The 18,985-nt window shown below is 30.9% G+C and overlaps 1 protein-coding gene across 1 annotated transcript in view; it reads left to right on the top strand.

Moving 5' to 3' along the window:
• Rap2l (Ras-associated protein 2-like) overlaps window positions 1-14,942 on the top strand; it is a 43,903-nt gene extending 28,961 nt beyond the window's left edge. The window contains exons 3-6 of the mRNA XM_080151264.1: window positions 11,958-12,059; window positions 12,743-12,865; window positions 13,961-14,041; window positions 14,471-14,942. Of these exons, the coding sequence (XP_080007390.1) occupies window positions 11,958-12,059; window positions 12,743-12,865; window positions 13,961-14,041; window positions 14,471-14,590 (426 nt within the window). The 3' untranslated portion in view covers window positions 14,591-14,942. The remainder of the gene's footprint in view (window positions 1-11,957; window positions 12,060-12,742; window positions 12,866-13,960; window positions 14,042-14,470) is intronic.
• The last annotated feature ends 4,043 nt before the right edge of the window (window positions 14,943-18,985 follow it).

Raw genomic sequence — 18,985 nt, 5'->3', positions numbered from 1 at the left:
TTATTGTGAGCTTATTATTAAAGAACACTTTGTGTGTCTATTTGTAACTTAAGGCCTTGCCAACCGCTTACCAAGCGATATGGAATTCTTTACAGTGAAGCTTCTTATTGGTCCAGGGGACCTCCACCCTCCCAGGAGAAATGTCCACTGAAAAAAAAATACAACCCTTCCCCCCCCCCAAAAAAAAAAACTAAAATGGAGTGTGGATGGTTTTTACGTTAGTACAATCTAAAGTAACATTATTTATGATGATTAATTTAAAGAATAAATTGGTAATCAATTGTTTCATTATCTTTGGCAGACAAGATTAAATTGGTTAACTACATTTTTCACAAGATTAAATTACTAAGTTGAGATTTATTTTCATTGGGTGGACAAACGGACAAATTGAGTTTTAGTTAGAGAAGGTGTTCAGTCAAAAAAAGTCAAATATTCACCTTTTTAAATCTTTTTTAGAAATAAGTATCTATGTTTTTGAAGCATCGGCGACAAAAAGACAAATTAAATTGTATACTTTATGCTCATTGGTACTGGGAAATAAGGAGTCATCACCAAAATTATTTGTATGAATGCATAAACACTACCTACCTACTTGAGCAAGTAGTAATACTAATTCATCAGCAATGGTTTTTATTCTAAATTTGATCAGTGTTTTAAAATATTTTTATTTGACAATAATATATTTAGCCAAGAAAGACAGGAAGGGAGGGGACACCCTCTAATATAAAGTAGTAAGGTTTTATATCTGAAGCTTACAAGCTTACTTATTGACTACTATTTAGAGAAGCTTCACATACGTCCCCGGATGGATTTAGGTTGTTTTATTTTTAATTTAGGTCTTTAGATGTTTTGAGGCTATTTTTGCCCTTTGTTTACACATTTGGAAACAGGGCCCATAGTTGGACTATAAAGTAAATGGACCTAAAGGTTTATAAACACGTTCTCATATTTGTTGGCTTAAAAACTAATTTATTTATCTAATTTGGTTGAATATACCCTTTTTGTTTAAAGTTTTCCACCAATAATGTTAATCTACAGAAGGGGTAATTTTGTTTATCATTATTGTGGATGTCCATCAATTTATCGTCTATTGTCTTTACCCTTAAGTTATCTGATTAAAGATAAAACCAACATAGTAAACTCTAGTACAGTAAAAGTTAAGAAATGCTTGTTCTTTCAGTAAATACTACATTTATATTAATTAAAGAATGTTCATAGAACTTATAATTGACCATGATATTATAAAATCAACATTTACATGTATCTTTATTGTGTAGGTATTTGAATAATTAAATTAAATACATGAAAGAATAGGTGAGATAATTTTGCTTGAAGACTGGTTATTTTGTCTGGTGTTTCTTATGGAGATTTTGAGTGCCTATGATCATCAATGCAGGGAACTGAAGGGATAAGACAATGGACGATAAATTTATGTATACAACCACATATTAATGAACAAAATTACCCCCTTCTGCTGATTTATATTTGTAAAACTCAATTAAGATTTTAAAATTAAATATAATAAAGAGAAATTTCAAAAATAAAATATACCTTTAATCCTTAATAAAATAGAGAAAAATAGATAAATAAAATAGGATAGATAAATAAAGAGAAGCTACCAGGGAGGGAGGGGACATTGGGCTGTTAGCCTAATTTTTATATAAACATTCTCTCATACTTACACACGATTAGTGTCTAAAGATTTACACCAATAATTTTGTATTTACATCAATTTATCGTCCATTGTCTTATCCCTGGTGTACGTCTGTTTATCATTGAATATTATTATTGGCTTGGAGCAGAGATAACTTTTTACTTAACAACAACATTAGCAGTAGCATGGGTCAAATTATTTCAATAGCATTAGCAATGAATACAACCCTAAATTTTTTTGATTAAAATTAAACTTTTATAAAATATTGATTGGGTTAGACTAGCTAGCAGAGTTAACTATTAACTCAAATTTATCATATTTGGGATGTACAATGTACATAATTTATCGTTCATTGTCTTATCCCTGAGGATTCCCTGATTTCGTACCTACTAAGTAATATTATATTAGCAGAAAGATGGTATTATAAGATTATCTACTGGTTTCTATCAATAGAAAGTTCTGGGTCTTTCTATGCAATTTAAAAAAATACAGTTTATGATTTGGCTATATGATGCTATTTTGACAAGGATACCCTAATAATAAAATAACAGGATGTCTGTAGTCGGTCTGTGTGTACCGAGGATCTCGCTAACCGATTAACCAATATGGTTCTCCTTAACAGAAAAAGCTTATCATAGGTCTTTGGAAGGTTTATAGCTATTTTGGGGGAGGATACCACCACCCTCCCAAGAGAAATCGTCCTTTGAAAATATTAACCATAATTTAAAAAATATATGTATAATTCGCCTTCCCTTTCCTTACTTCAAGTGCCCCTAGGCCTTTAGGGGCGAATCCGCTAGTATTGAATATAGTACTTTGTTGATAGAATATCAACACACAAGTCTTAAAGGGCAAGATATATAAAAATAAAATAATAAAACTACTGTGAAATACTTGTTGATTTGAGCATATTCTAAATATTTTACCCAGGGAGGAAGGGGAATTGATCTGTAACTTGTTACCAAGTTTATAAACACGATCTCTCATTCGTTCGTTTTGAATAGATTAGGTTGCCCTTAACTTATTTTGTTTAACAGAAATTTTATCAAATTATAGATGTCTATTTATTTATTGTTCATTGCAGTGTTTTGGAGCCATAGCCATGGAGCCGCCATATTTTGCTACAGCCGGAGCCGTATTTTTCGTTAAAAAAACGGCTCCGGCTCCGGACTAGATAAATAAAGAGATTTTTATAAATTATAATTTGGTAACTCTGTTTTTTCATGTGCAAATGCCCCTTTTAAGTTTTTCAAGTCCATTTTTATCAAAGATTGAATTTTTAAAACCTTCAAAAGTCAAAATTAGACTTTGGAGAAAAAACATATGTCGAGTTTTTCTTTATTTTAGGTAGGAGCCGGAGCCGCACCAAAATCAAACGGCTCCGACACGCTGGTTCATTGTCTTATCCCTTAAGATCCCTGATTTTTCTTTGTCCCTCGTCTTTTCAAATATTACTTGATTTCCATTCACGTGAATACAGAATTTTTGAATGCTTCATCAATACATAGCAGGGATATTAAGGGATAAGACAATGGATGATATATGGATAACCCAAACCTTTCCTAATGATGACAAACAAAATTACCAATTTGTAATAAATATATCATTGGTTGAAAAGTTGAAACCAACCTATCAATATTTAATGAAAATCTTCAACATTTTTGTCAATGAATACGATAACTTAGTTAGAAAATTTTCGGTACCAATGTAATTTACAGTCAAATGTCCCCTCCCTCCCTGATACATATCAAATAAATATATAAAAGACTACTACTAGATTGTATCTTCATATAATGTATCCTATATTTTTGGATAGAAATACTAAATCTATGTTCAGATTTCTAAATAAAGCTAAAAATTAAAATTGTTCTCTTCATTGTTTTTCTTTGACATTATTTTAATATAGAGAAAGGCCTTCGGATTGTTATTGTTAAATTGTCCTCTCCCTCCATGAGTGTTGACCGCCTAGAATCAGGAATCTAAAGGGATAAGACAATGGCCGGTAAATTGATGTACATCCCCAATAATGACACATAAAATTACCCCTTCTGTAGATTACAGTTAGTGGTTGAAATGTTTGGACACTCAACTTTATGAACCAATTAAAATGAAATTAAAGTTGTTAAACCATCGAATAAAAAAATTGTGATATAAAACTTTGGGGACTAGTGTAATAAACACCTCAATGTCCCCTCTCTCCCTGGCATAGAGTAATGATATATTGAACAATAAAAAATAGTCGATAAATCAAATATTGGTCAATGACGTACCAGGGAGGGGGAGGACATTGGACTGTAAATTATGCAAGTACCCAAAGTTGGCACAAAAGTTTTGGAAACTTATATTGAAATTTTAGGGGATGTCTATCGTCAATTGTCGTATCCCTTAAGACCCCTGCAGTCGTGCACTTGAGTAATGATTGATTGATTAATCATTTGTAATCAACCAATAAAGGCGCAGCAATAATAAATGAAAAAATTAGTCAAAACATTAATACAGTGTGATTCAAAGACTGTTACTAACCTAAATATACAAATTCCAGGATGCCTTATCATTCTGCGAGTCTGTCAGTTGGTTTGTACTGCAAGATCTCGCTAACAGCCGGACCGATATAGTTACCCGTTTTAGTAAGGTTTCTAGAAGGTTTTCTTAGACTTAAATCGGTCTAAATGAATAACTTTCCCATTACATTTGTTTTATACATTTTGATAAATAAATATTTTCAAAACTAGTTAAACAATTTTAATATAGATAGACAAAATTTCCACATTCGTAGATTTAAACTAATGGTTGAAAAGTTTTGTCACATAACTTAATGAACCAACCAATTAAATAAGTATCCAAAGTTTTTAACCCAACTGATAATAAACCGTGTACATATAAACTTTGGGTACTAGTGTAATTAACTAATAAATGTTCCCCAACCCTCCATAAATTTGACCATAAAAAAAAATATAGAATTTGAGATATTATGTTCTGCCTGAAAAATTGAATATTCATGTATTCAAATAATTTCCAAGTAATTATACTCATCTACATAATAATTAATTTTATTAACAACAAATATATGAAGTCTAGATTCTCTATTTTCTAACTGGACCAATAGTAACACAGTGTAGTAACAATCCCGTTATAATATTGGTTAGAAAGTGTACAAATTTTGGTATGAAAGGACAGGTTTTTTTTCATTTTATTTGATTATTAAGTAAATAATATGTGGCTAAATATAAAAAAAGTATTAGTTTGCTTTAAATTCCTAAGGCATATAATTTATCTGATCGACATCTAGGATAATACATCTGTTCTTTAGAGTCGTAGCTTCTCTAGGTATAAAACTTGTTGTTACTGTCGTAGTTTTATCTACCAGGTGCAAGACAATTTAATGTAAATAAAGATGAAAATTAATGGTTGAAAAGTTAGTACCAATCAATCAAGATTTGAGCCAATGTACTTATAAAACTTTGGGTACCAGTATAACTTACAGTCAAATGATTATCCATTTCTTTTGACTGTAAATCAACGTTATTCTTTCATTCGTATGTTAACGTTTGTATCTATGTGTTCAACCTAGTAATGTCCAAACATATCGGGTTAATTATCATGATTGGGGATTTACATCAATTTATCTCCATTGTCTCTCCTTTAAGATCCATTTTAAATTTTAAAATACTTACACAATATATTTTTATTTGCAAATATTTTAGCAAAATTTAATCCTTATATAAAAAATTAACAGGATATGTGTCTTTTTGTGTATGCCGAAGGTTTTTGCTAAACACTGGTCCTATATGGTTCTCCTTTATAGTGAAGCTTTTCATCTATCCTAGGAAGGTTTATAACTATTTTGATGAAACTTGAAAGGTTCCACCATCCTTCTATCAGGTGCCCCTAGAGGCCCCTATGGGCGTAGCTGCTAGTAGTATTTAAAAAGAAATTTTTAATTATGCTTAGTTATTGAGTTCATATATTCGCCTCTGGTCAAGTATCAAAGATCTCGAGGGAGGGAGGAAACACTGGACTATAAATTACACTTTTATAAACACTTCCTTCAATCGTCAGGTCTAAAACTTTGGGTACTTTATGAAATCTCGATTGGTTGGTTTTAATTAGCAGCGTCCAATCTTTTCAATCAAATTCCTATTGTTATTTATCATAATTGAGGATGCACATAAATTTTTAGTCCATTGTCCTTTAAGATCCTGGTGAAGTAGCATGGAACTCATACACCAAAAAACAATTTACAAGAAAATGCATGGGTTAAACGGACGGCAATGTTTTTGGTTTTTTTTCGAACAAAGACGACCTAACTAATAATCTCTCTAATTAATGTTTATTTTATTTTAGGTAAGAGTAATTGAAATGCCCAACCTTCAACAGGAGTAAGTACGCATTTCTACTGACTGGTTTCTTCTTCATTTATTATACTTTTACAAAGAGGGTGTCTTTTTGTGTCCTAGAAGAAAGCTGTATACCGCCAATGTATATATATATAAAATAATTGGATCTTACACTAGATTTTCATGTTCCCTAATAAAATGAAACCTGCATCGGACTGTAAATTATTCTGGTTTTATAAACCCCCTTACACATTTATTGGCTTAAAAACATTGATAACTCTTATTAAATCTTTACTATTTTGTTAAAAGTTAAACCAATAATTTTAATCTACAAAACGAGTTATTTTGTCTATTATCATTATATTTGAATAGATTTTTTGTCTATTGTCTTATCCATAAAGATCTCTGCCTATTACTACAGTTTTTAGTATATAACCATACATTTATTCTTGATTCAAATGGAAAATGAGTATTACTGGGGGGGGGGGGAGGGGGGTCAAAACTAATGAGCTAGAAAAACCATTGAGCGAACGTCTGGATGAGTTTTGGTTAGTTGGATTTTAGAGTTATGATAGACTTCACATTTTTCTCTTTTAAAACAAGTTAAATGTTTTTAGTAGCGAAGCTACTCTATAATTTGAAATGTCCGTCTGTCTGTATGTCCGTATGTCCGTATGTCTTAGTTTGGGGGAAACGTGATTTTCTCGGCTCCTATAAAAGATAAAAGGCTGAAATTTTTTGACAACATTCCCATTATTAAGGAGCACAATTAACTATAAAACATCAATAGCGATAGGACCGCTTTTTAGCAGGTTTGAGGCTATTTTTGTATTTTTCACATTTTTCTCCATATCTTCGGTGTTTATGGTCCGATTTCCAAATTTTTTTCAGTTATAGATATCAAAATTAAATTTCCTGTCGTTTCAAGAAAACATCAATGGTGGTCAGACTGCCTTTTTGCAGGTTTTTGGCTATTTTTATATTTTTCACATTTTTCCTCATATCTTTGGTGTTTATGGTCCGATTTTTAAAATTTTTGTAGTTAAAAAATATCAAAATTAAATTTCCTGTTGTTTTGAGCATCCAGTATGTAATTTACTTTGACCGTCAGTCTGTTAGTCGTATTACTGAAATATAAATATTATGAAATTAAAACAAATTTTGAAAAGGTTTCGTGATTTATTTCCTAATATACAATACATGCTTTTGACAACTAATCTTTAAATTCTTATACATATTTTTATGCTTCGCTACTTATGGATGTTGTCATCCTTGTTTTTTTAAGTTTTATTGCTTCTGATCTTAAAAGGATAAGATAATGGACGACCATTTAATGTACTTCCCCTATCAACATAAACAAAATTACCAATCATTTAGACCTAAAACTAAGGGGACAAACTAGCAGTGTATAAACTTTTTCCAACAATATTTTTAGTCTACAAAGGGAGTAATTTTCAGGGAGGGAGAGGACAATGGGATGTTTATTACACTAGTCCCTAAAATCTTATAATAACGTTTTCTTATTCATTGGCTGAACATTTTGGGATTTTCATTTAATTTTGGTTGGTTGGTTCATTTTTTTGTTAGAGTGTCTAAACGTTTCAACCACTAATTGTAATCTACAGGGGTAATTTTTATCATTATTAGCGATGTACATCAATTTATCGGCCATTGTCTTATCCTTGGTAATTTTGCTAAAGTCAAAAATATAGGCCAACATCTGGCATATAAAAATATTGATGGTCAGTCTATTAGTAATGTTTAATAATGATGGTTGAAAGAAAGAGGGAATTGACCCCTCGCCCCGTATAATATGCAAACTAAAGGGCTAAATATAATCTGAATACAATTTTAAATTATAAAATTTTACTCCTTTTTTATCAAAGTTAATTGTGCGTTAAACCATGAAAAAATTAAGCAATTGATTTTACTTTTTACCCCATTTTTTTTACATGCCCACATGTGTAATTGTTACAGACAAGCTAATGTATTAAAAATCTACATTGTAATGTATCTCATTTGGGGTTTTCATCTATCCATCTCTTAATATTAATACTAGCAACTCTGTACCCCTGGCATTTAGGGGGTGGAGGGGGAACTATCCGAGGACTTGAAAATAGCCTAAAAACATCCGAGGACCCTTTTGAAGCTCCCTTAAAAATAAAATGGGAAATAAATCGGTCTAGTGGTTAGTAAGAGAACAAAAAACCTAAATACCATGATCTTATGGGATAAGACAATGGACGATAAATTGATTAACATCCCCAATGATGATAAACAAATTTTTTTCATCTGTGAATTAATATTATTTGTAAGAAGTATGGTCACTATAGTTTGAAACCAACCAATCAAATTTCAAAAATACTACCCAAAGTTTGTAAGCCAAAGATTAAGATAACATGGTTAAAAAAGTTTTTAGCTAAAGAATTTTATTATACAAATTTTCTCCCTTCCCCCCGGATTAAAATGGAAAATTCAAACGGTTCAGTAAAGAAAAACAAAAAACATAACTTCTTTATATAATAGGATTTAAAGGTGGATTAATGTTGTTTACATGAACAGCTACAATAAAACACGTAAATTATCAATTTAACCTTCATTGTCTTATCCCTTGGCCTTAAGATCCCTGAAATATACCATATGCTTATGATTGCCGCGTCTCAACATAACTCACCCCAGATAAAACTATATTATTTTCATGTCAAGAAAATTGTTATAATTCTTTTATATCAAAATTAAATTATCTCATTCTAATACAACAGTTGTAGAATGTCTGTCGGTCTAATTTACTTATAGATCTTACTGGTATCTTATAGATAATAGATATCAATCCCTAATGATAATAATCAAAATTACCCCACGAATAAGAAAACGTTATTATAAAACTTTAGGGACTAGTGTAATAAACATCCCGTTGTCCCTTCCCTCCCTGAATACCAGTATATTTTCCAATGCAATACCCCCTCCTATATACCCTGGTTATTACTCAAGAGTTAACATATTTACCTTCAACTTTATATCCCCTCCCTCCCTGGTTATTACACAAGGGTTAACCTATTTACCTACCAACTTGACTTTTCTTTTGTCTGCACATGATCTACATTTTTATGATCCATTAACATCATGGATAGGAAAAAGTAAATTATCAAAATTTGCACACAAAAAAACATCGGTCAGGATGTTTGTCTGTCTGTCTGTATCAGAGAATTTCGCTTACGGCTGAACGATAGGTATGGTTTTCTTTTACAGTGAAGCTTTCATAGGTCAAGGGAAGGCTAATAATTATTTTAGTGGATGATAACAATTTTACAAAGAGAAATCGCCCCTAAAAATTCTTTATTTTAAAACTACAATTAGGGGAGGTTTAAGTGTCCTTAGAGGCCTCTAGGGGCGTAGGCAAGAAGACTTTTTCTTTAGGCCTGATAAACATAAACTTACACACATAAATATAATTGAAACACATACACACAAACTAAACATAAAAAAACATTCATACACACACACACACACACATACACACACACACAAACACACACACACACACACACAAACTACACATAAAATACACACAGAAAGTTCCCAGAGGAAACCGTAAAAACCACAGAAAGAGAATAAATTCAGGATGATTTTTCGGTTTTAAACACAATATTTGTGTGTTCATGTTTTTTAGTAATAAACAAGGACATGGACGTCCAAGCTTTGCATTTTTGGGGATAAAATGAGGGGTTTCAATGGTTTGAGAGAGGTAATCTAGTGTATTTTAAAAAATTTTGTAGGGGGTTTCATAGTTTTGAGGGAGGTAAACGCCCCTTTAAACCCACCCTTGGACGTCTATGGGCAGGGAAGGACCTTAAAGTTTATATGCACACGATATCTCTTAATTTGGCTTGACAACATTGGGTACTTAATTTGGTTTAACATCATTGGGGTATCTAACATTGACTTATTCCTTAAAGTACAAAGCAAAAAAAAGAATAATTTTGAAATGATACGATTACCAGAGAGGAAGGGGACATTAGACTGTAAATATTACTAGTACTTAATATTTATATGATATATTTATACTTTTATTAGATCATAATAGGGTTGTTCAACCTAGCAGTGTCCAAACTCTCCCATCAATAATTTTAATCTACAGAAAGGGTAGTTTTGCTTATCATAGTTTGATGTCTACATCAACTTATCAGCCATTGTCCTATCCCTTTTAATCCCTGTAAATTTCGAGCTTTGACCGTGACAATGATCTCGGTTCATAAAATAGATTAAAACCAGAGATAACATATGATCCAAGGCATAGATGAATATTTAGTTGGCTAACAGTGGGGGCTAGATATAGGGATCTTAAGGGATAAGACAATGGATACATTTGTGTATATTCCCAATAATGATGAACAAAATTACCTCTTCTTTATTTTTGATTCAACGGATAAAACTTTGGGGTGTAGCCTTCTGAAATAAAAAACGTAAAAATAAATTAACTTAAGAATAAGTATTTTTTAAAGAAATATTTAAATATGCTCTACATATATTCAGATAAACAAAATTACTTCTTTAAAATTAATGGTTTGTCATCTGCTTGTTTGTGTAAAAGCTTTGGGTACTAGTATAAGTTACAATTTAATGTCCTATCCCTCCCCGAGTAAAATAAACTTTATGAAGACCTTTTTAGTAAGTCGCTGAAAGATATAATATTTAATTTGATACCAAAAAAAGCTTTAAATGATTAACTCAAAACGGTTGAAATTCAATGCGTTTTTTATGAGATATTAAGATGTAAATGCTTTTAAAAGTGCACTTTGAAATTGGTTTAACCTGTTTTTAAATAGTATCATAATAGGTTTATTACCTTAGATGGTCTGTCAACCACAATAATCCGTCCAACTTTAAAGGGATCTTTAAGCAGATTATAATTTTTGTTTATATTTAGTCATTCAATGCAAAGATACGAGCAAAGAAATTAATTCCCCGTCAGCTAGCTTTTTCCTAAGAAAATCAACTTTTCATAGCTAATTTTTTAGAAGGGATATAGAAGGGCAGAAAAACAGCCTAAAACCATAGCAAGACTTATTTACAAAAATAAAATGGCCTAAAACCATCTCAGGACCTAAGGTTACTGTAAAAGAGAACCATATCGGTTCAGTGGTTTTCGAGATCCTTTGCTACAGACAAAAAAGCTTACTATTTAAATAATAGGATAGATGAAATGAAAAATAACTGGTCTACACTTTTATCCTATTGGTCAAATTTACTGATTAGATATTTAGATCTACTATATCTATTAGTATCGTTTACCATTATATTAAATCTTGATAAAATATTTAACAAGGATGACAACATACACAAGTAGCGAAGCACAAGAAACTATATAATTGACAAACGGACAAAGTATGTCATAAGCCAATTGTTCAGTTGTCATAACAAGGAAAAAAAAGAGAGAATATTCAAAATTTCAAAGGATTATGTCTTTTGATGCATGACTGATAGACAGACAGACAGACAAAATAATGTATAGGCTAAATGTGCAAATCGTAGCCGAGAAATTCACATTACTCACTAACTGACGGGCAAAGTGAATTAAGGAGAAGCTTTGTTACATTAAAATCTTAGTAAATTAATGTGATAAATATACTAGAGTTAGTTTTCAGAACATAATTTCTTTCCCTAGTGAAAACGAAGCGAATTTAAACGATTTGATTATACGTATTTTATGTGTAGATTTTATGGATATATTGCCAGAGAAGGAGGGTCTAGATTCAGTAGTACAAACGTTTTTTACCAATAAGGTTGTTAATGTTAATCACATAAAAATAATGTCTCATCAATTTATTTATTGAAAATTAAAGGTTGGGAGATTTTTTGGTGTCATAGGTTTCGTGATTTTTTTTCATTATTACAAATATATGTTAGGTTTCGTGAATTTTTTCCAATCTATTTTAAATTAATACCTAATGTTTATTTTTCTACAGGAAATTGAGGTGGACAGCAACCCTTGTGTTCTGGAGATCCTGGATACTGCGGGCACAGAACAGTTTGCCAGTATGAGAGATTTATATATTAAAAACGGACAGGTGAACAAACATTTTTTAAACCTTTAAAATTATCATATTCTAACTCTGTTTAAATTGCTATAAGGGAAATGTAAACTACTCGTCTGCTAATTAAGATAGAGGGCAGAAATTTTTATTTGAAAATTTCCCTTGCCTATGCAATCCATTATGGTCTTTCGGTTTGTCGGTCAAGCTCTCAAAGACATTGCAATTCTATTTATAAACTGTGAATTACTCACATGTTATTAGGGAAAGACAGCTAGGTAATTTTTTTTAAGATAATCCTGTCTGTGTGTCTGTCTGTGTGTCTGTACCGAAGGATCTCGCTAACCGCTGAACCGATCGGGTTCTCCTTAACAGGGTAGCTTCTCATAAGTCCCGGGAAGGTTTATAACTATTTTTTTGGGGGTCGGGACACCCCCAACCCCCCCAAAAAATGAAAAATACCCCCCCAAAAAAAAAAAAAATTTTTTTTTTCGTTTCTTAACTTAAATAAAAAATGATGGGGGGCAACCCCCCCCCAAAAAAAAAAAAAAAATTTCAACCCCCCAAAATAATTATAAAAATTTTTCTTTTAAAATCTAAAATAAGAAATTGGGTTATCAAATTCGACTCCCCCCTCCTCAAGTGCCCCTAGAGGCCTCTAGGGGCGTAGCCGCTAGTAATGGATATAGAATGTAAGTTGATATTATGACATGTTGCAGGGGTTCGTGGTAGTGTACAGTTTAACAAATCACCAGACCTTCCAGGATATCAAGACAATGCGGGACCAGATTGTCAGAGTCAAGGGAACAGACCGGGTACCTATCCTCCTTGTCGGAAATAAGGTAGGATTTTGCTCCAGTAAAGAAAGGAACCATGGGCTCTTTATTAAACTAGTCCCCAAAGTTTTATACTAATGTTTTATTATTCGTTAGCTTAAAAACTTTGGGGACTTCTATTGAAATTTGTTGATTGGTTTTTAAGTTGAGTGTTCAAACGTTTCAACTACTAATTGTAATCTGCAGAAGGGGGTAATTTTGTGCATCATCATTGGAGATAAACATCCATTTATCGGCCATTGCATTAAGCTTCTCTGAAATCAAATTTTATACTGAATTATGCTGAATTTTATACCGTCGTCTTCAACATAAATTCAAAATCTAACCTAACTGGAAAACTAAAATCATATTTCATTTTAAATAAAAACTCTCTTAGTTTAATAACAACTTACCTAATTTACTAATAAGTCAAATATCATATTTTAAATTTACAATTAGTTAATCCTATTGTATTAAACCGAATTATTTTATTATATTGTAGATTATTTTAAGTAGCTGGATTTTATGATTATACATAAGTTAAAATGAATAAGACATGCCTTTGTAACAAGAGTATTGCTTTTACTTTTTCCATTAATACATTTTTTACAATATTAGCAAGATATTGATGACCAAATTTGGTTCGTTATTGAATTAGTAATTTGGATGTTTATTAAAACCAAGTTTCGGGTTTCGTTGCATTTTCAAAGTAGCTGTTCTCCTATTTCTAGCCCCTGTGGGAGGGCTCTAACCCTGCAAAGCCTATTTGTTAACCCTGTAGGACAATCATTAACACTTACCTAACCTAAAATAACCTTTCAAAAGCTACTGTGAAAATGCGACGAAACCCGCAACTTCATTTTCTTTCCATGACCCAAAATTTATTTTAATGATTTATAGATTTTATTAATTTTTTGGTCGGGTAGGATGGAAGGGAGATGTGCGTAGAATATCCTGCCAGGTTTGTCGGCAATTCTGCACTCCAGAATGGGGAATTTCAACTCTCAGTTTAATAACCAGATTTTAAAATTCAGTTATTAATCCCTCTGTATTTTACATACAGAAATGAGATTACGCCCCCCCCCCCCCCCCGTTTCTCAATGATTAATTTTTTGTTTGCAGGTGGATTTGGAAAGTCAACGAGAGGTGTCAACGGTGGAAGCCATGGCCCTTGCCCAACAATGGAGCTGCCCTTTCGTAGAGGTAACTTTCTTGGAGGGTGCAAACTTTGAAAAATTACTTTCTAACTTTTATTAAATATTGATTGGGTTTTCCCTCGAAATCTTAAGGGATAAGACATGGACGATAAATTTGTTTATCCCCATGAAATAAAGAAAATAATATTAACCCTTACTTCAAGGACGTCCAATCTTTTTTATTTAGGGATTGGACGGAAATGGTACGCGAAAAGTTCTGCCCCCCCCCCCTAAAAAATATTTTTCCTGGGGTAAAATTTGCTTGGGGGGTAATGGGACTTACAAATTTAATTAGACTGTCTAAACCTTAAGTTTCTAAACTTTTTGACCAAAAGTTTACTTTTGTTTATCATAATTGGGTAGGTATATAATCAATTTATCTTCCATTAACTAGTCGCTTAGAATTATAATTAAAGGAAATTTCTAACAATTTCAGGCCTCCGCAAAGAATCGAATGAACGTGAACGAGGTGTTTGCGGAGACTGTCCGCGAGATGAACATGAGACCTGACACTAAGGACAGAGAGATCATCTGCACCTGCTGCACGATATTATAACCACCGCCCTCCTCCAATGTGGACTTCGGTGGCTGCGGCGGTTTTCTTTACCCAAGTGGTTATTATTGTGTTTAAACATTTTGAAACATGAAGCACAAAAAAGAAACTCTGTTATAAATTTTGATATTCATTCTTAAAAGTTGTTTATGACATACTCTCTCTATCTCTCGAGAAACTGTTGCTAATTGAGCTGTTAAAGCTGTTGTAAACGGCAAATAAAAATTCGTGGATTAATAATATATTAATTGGCGGATTTATTCAAAAGTCATCTTGTAAATTGCTTATTGTACAGCTACAAATATTATTTAAAGCTGTACTTAAAAAGCATTTTTTATGAATAAAAAACTTTTTTTATAAAAAAAATATTTGTTTCATATAACATTAATAATGTTTAGGTCTTATATAGATATACAAATTGTTTTCTAATAATACGTAATAATGATAAAAATACTTTAAAAACCCTTTTTACGTGATCTTTAAAAAAATGATTTTTTGTGTATTTGTATGAGACCTAAATAAAAGTTGTATTAAAATTTCATATCATACCCACCACTCATCCAACTTAATAAATCTAATAAAGAATTATTTCAACACTTAAGCTCCAGTATTTTGAAGAATTATCGATTACAGATGTTTATTACCTAGGTATTGTTTATTAAAAATAATCTTACGAGATATTATAGATTGCTAAGGATATTATTTTAAAATAGATATTATAATGTTAAGGGGGGGTTGGATATATTATATACCGTAAAACAAAATGTTTAGTATACTTCCAAACATCCTAGACAACCAAAAATATATTTTTATCTTTTTTTTTTTAAGTCAAAAAATATTTTTGATTGTAATATGTGTTCAATTTTAACAATTTCTTAACATAACATCAAAAGCATTAAAAAGCTAAACAGATCTTGTAATATCTGTTTATTAGAAGCTATACATGAATTTTTCCTTTTTATGGTGTTTTTTAATGTACCAAACACTTTGTTTTTACGGGATCTCTTAAGTAAATCCTCCCCCTCCCCTTCTTTAAAATTAATCTACGTTGATATTTAGAGAACAGTTTAGATTATGTTTGTAAATTGTAATTTTTAGACCTTTGTTATAAGGAGCTTAACGTGAACTATTAAGGAATTATTACAACGAAAGTAACAAAGAATGATATTTTTCCAGAAGTAACGCAGCTACTCTATAATTAACATTTGTTTATACGTCAGTCCGCATGTTGAAGTAATATGAGTGATTGTAAAGCATAGTTATACCCAGAGAGGGAGGGTAAATTGGACTGATAATTACCTAGTACCCCAAGTTTTATTATCACGCTTTCATATTTGTTGGCTTCAAAACCTTTTAAACGTTTCAACTAATATTGTTAATCTACAGAAGGGGTAATTTTGTCTTTCATCATTGGGGACGTACATTTATTTATCGTTGTTTAAAATCCAAGAAATTTTAACATAACTTTTATTTTATGTTTTTGCTGCGCTAATTATTGATATAGTTGTCCTTATTTTAAAATTCTATTTGATATTTAGATTTATTTTTTGCATTTGCTTATCTACCTACACTACTACATCTTTTATTATTATTATTATTTATATTTTTTTAAAGTCAAATTTATATTTTTACATTGTATACCTATTCAAGCTCAAAATTGGAAAAATTTGGATTATATAAAATTCAATACCTACAAACTTTGAACAATTAATTTTTTAATACAAAAATGTTATATTTTATCCAGATTTCGATGGGATTGGAGGGGACATTAGACTTTACACTGGTATCCAAAGTTTTAAATCACATTTCTTATATGCTGGCTTAAAAACTTTGGGTACTTTATTTTTTTCACTAACAAGCATTATCCAAACATTTCAATCAAGGATATTAAAATACAGAAGGGGCTTTTTTGTTTATAATCATTGGGGAAATGAATTCCATTGTCTTAACTCTAACTATCCCTTTGAAATTTTGAGAAAAAAATATATTTATCTGATAAGAAAAAAATGTTATTTTTACGGAGCTTTTGAAATAACAAATCAATGGATAATAAAATAAAAAAAAACTTATATTTATATTTTTAACAGATATTATAATTCAAAATAAGAGTTCTTCCGTTATTGTATTTTATTAAGATTTTATTAATATAAGAAAAATTGTAAAAGATAAAATTGAATCTAACTTTAAAATGTTTAAATTCAATGATTTTACTAATTGAAATAATGTAGGTAATCATTATATAAAAGTAACAGGATCTTTGTCTGCCTGTCGTGTCCGTACCGAAGGATCTCGCTAACCGCTGAACCCATGTGTTTTTCTTTACTGTGTAGCTCTCCTGGGAAGGTACAAAACTATTTTTGGAAAGGGTATCACAATCGCTCCTTAGAGAAATCGCCCCTAAAAATTATTCAAAAAATTTTTCAAAGGAAAATTTAAAGTAAGCAGGATCAACTTACCCCTTGCCCTCAAGTGCCCCTAGAGGCCTCTAGGGGGCGTATCCGCTAGTATGTTATATAGTCAATAGTTTATTAGTCAAGTAATACTACAAATAAAAAAAAGGCTAATAGAACTAATTTTCAACTAATTTTTCTACAAAAAATGTATCAATTTAGTGAATTTCATTACGTTTATTATTGTTAAAAATGGTTAGTAAAACCAGCTTAATTTATAAAAATTATGATTGTTCTTATAATATTGAAAGAATTTGTATGTATTATTTTCACTTTTTATTTGTTTTGGGCTTTTGGTGTATCCCAATATAAAATTAACAAGATGTCTTATCCCCTAAGAACCCTGAGGTGGATTCTTAAAAAAAAATTGTCCCACTAATCGCTTAGAGGGGCCAAATTGTTTTCGTGAAAAATCCTCCAAAGTCACATAAAAAATCTACAAAAATTAAATAAAATCTTATGTTAATAACTCTTCTATAATTTTTAAAAAATATTTATAGATTTTTAATGTTGGTGGATTTTTCACGAAAACAATTTTTTCCCACTATGCGATTAGTGGGGCAAATTTTTTTTAAGAATCCATCTTTGGTATTTTTCCTTATTTAAACTTATTTCATTGTTAAAATTTATGCAATTTAAAAGTATTGCAATTGAAACCCAAATAAGAAACCTATATATGCAAATAATTATAAAAACTTGATGCCTTGAACAATCCACTTATAATATACAACTGCTAACTCTGCCCAAAGGGAGGGAGGGGACATTGGACTGTAAATATTACTGGTACCTAAAAGTATTATAACCATGTTATCTTAATCAATGGCTCTAAATCTTTGGGTACTTTTATTAAATTTTAATTAGTTGGTTCACTTATTAGCGGTGCCCAAACTTTTCTACAACAAAAAAATCTACAGATAGGAGATTTCGTTGTTAATCATTGGGTAATTACATCAATTTATCGTCCATTGTCTCATCCCTGCAGATCCCTGTCTAACTGTGGGCTTGACCACCAGGTTTTCAGCTGTGTCATTTAGATTAAAGTATTTTCATAATTCGGTGACAGATAACCAGTAGGTTAGAGAATGTACGCAATTTTAAAAGTACAAGTACAAATATAACCACTACAATACTGCTTCTAATAATAAAATTAATTTGTTTTTTAAGTATCTCTTAGTAATTTTTTACATTTTAATATTTGTAAAACTAAAAAATTAGAAGTACAGAATATATACTGTTCAAAATCGGACCTTGATTTTGCTTGTCATCGAAAATATAATAATAAGTGAATTTTGGAGAATTGAATTTTACTTTTATTCAAATGACACGACTTTTAACCTGATGAAAATATTCCACAGTGCCCCCTTTTTTTATATTTTGTCAACCTTGAACCATGTACCAAGAAACCCGTGCTATTATCAATAAATTGTTGAAAAAAATATCTATTTTTTTTAAAGCGAATCTTTCTGCAAAAATTGACTGAACATCTGTCTTTGTGTAACGGTAAGCTCTTTTCCTTAATTTAGGCATGTTAGAACTGACCCATCGAATTCAAACTTTAGATTATGATTGCTGTAACAAAAAGGTACGATTGAGAAAGCGTAGCGACTTTATTTTAGTTACTAGAAGGTCTCTACGTCAATTTTTAAAAATCCTTTAGGGGAGTAATTTTTTTCTATGACCTATGAGAACCTAATTTGCATAGAAGAAAATTTTCGGTTCAGCGGTTAGCGAGCTACTTAGGTACAGACAGACACAGATCTTGATAGTTTTATAAAGAGATTTAAAAGTTATATTTCCTAATATTTTCTAATACTGTTTTATTTAAAAATTTTGTGAAATATTAGGTTAGTAGTTAAAATGCAATGAGTGAGGATATATAAAAATCTTAATTAGTTACCATTTCTTTAATTTTAATTAAAATAAAATATTCTTTATTTTACTTCAATAA

This window comes from Acartia tonsa, chromosome 2 (assembly GCF_053477335.1).
Source record: "Acartia tonsa isolate MP-2025a chromosome 2, ASM5347733v1, whole genome shotgun sequence".
In the NCBI taxonomy this organism is placed as follows: Eukaryota; Metazoa; Arthropoda; class Copepoda; order Calanoida; family Acartiidae; genus Acartia; species Acartia tonsa.
This window is presented reverse-complemented; position numbering and strand designations above follow the sequence as displayed.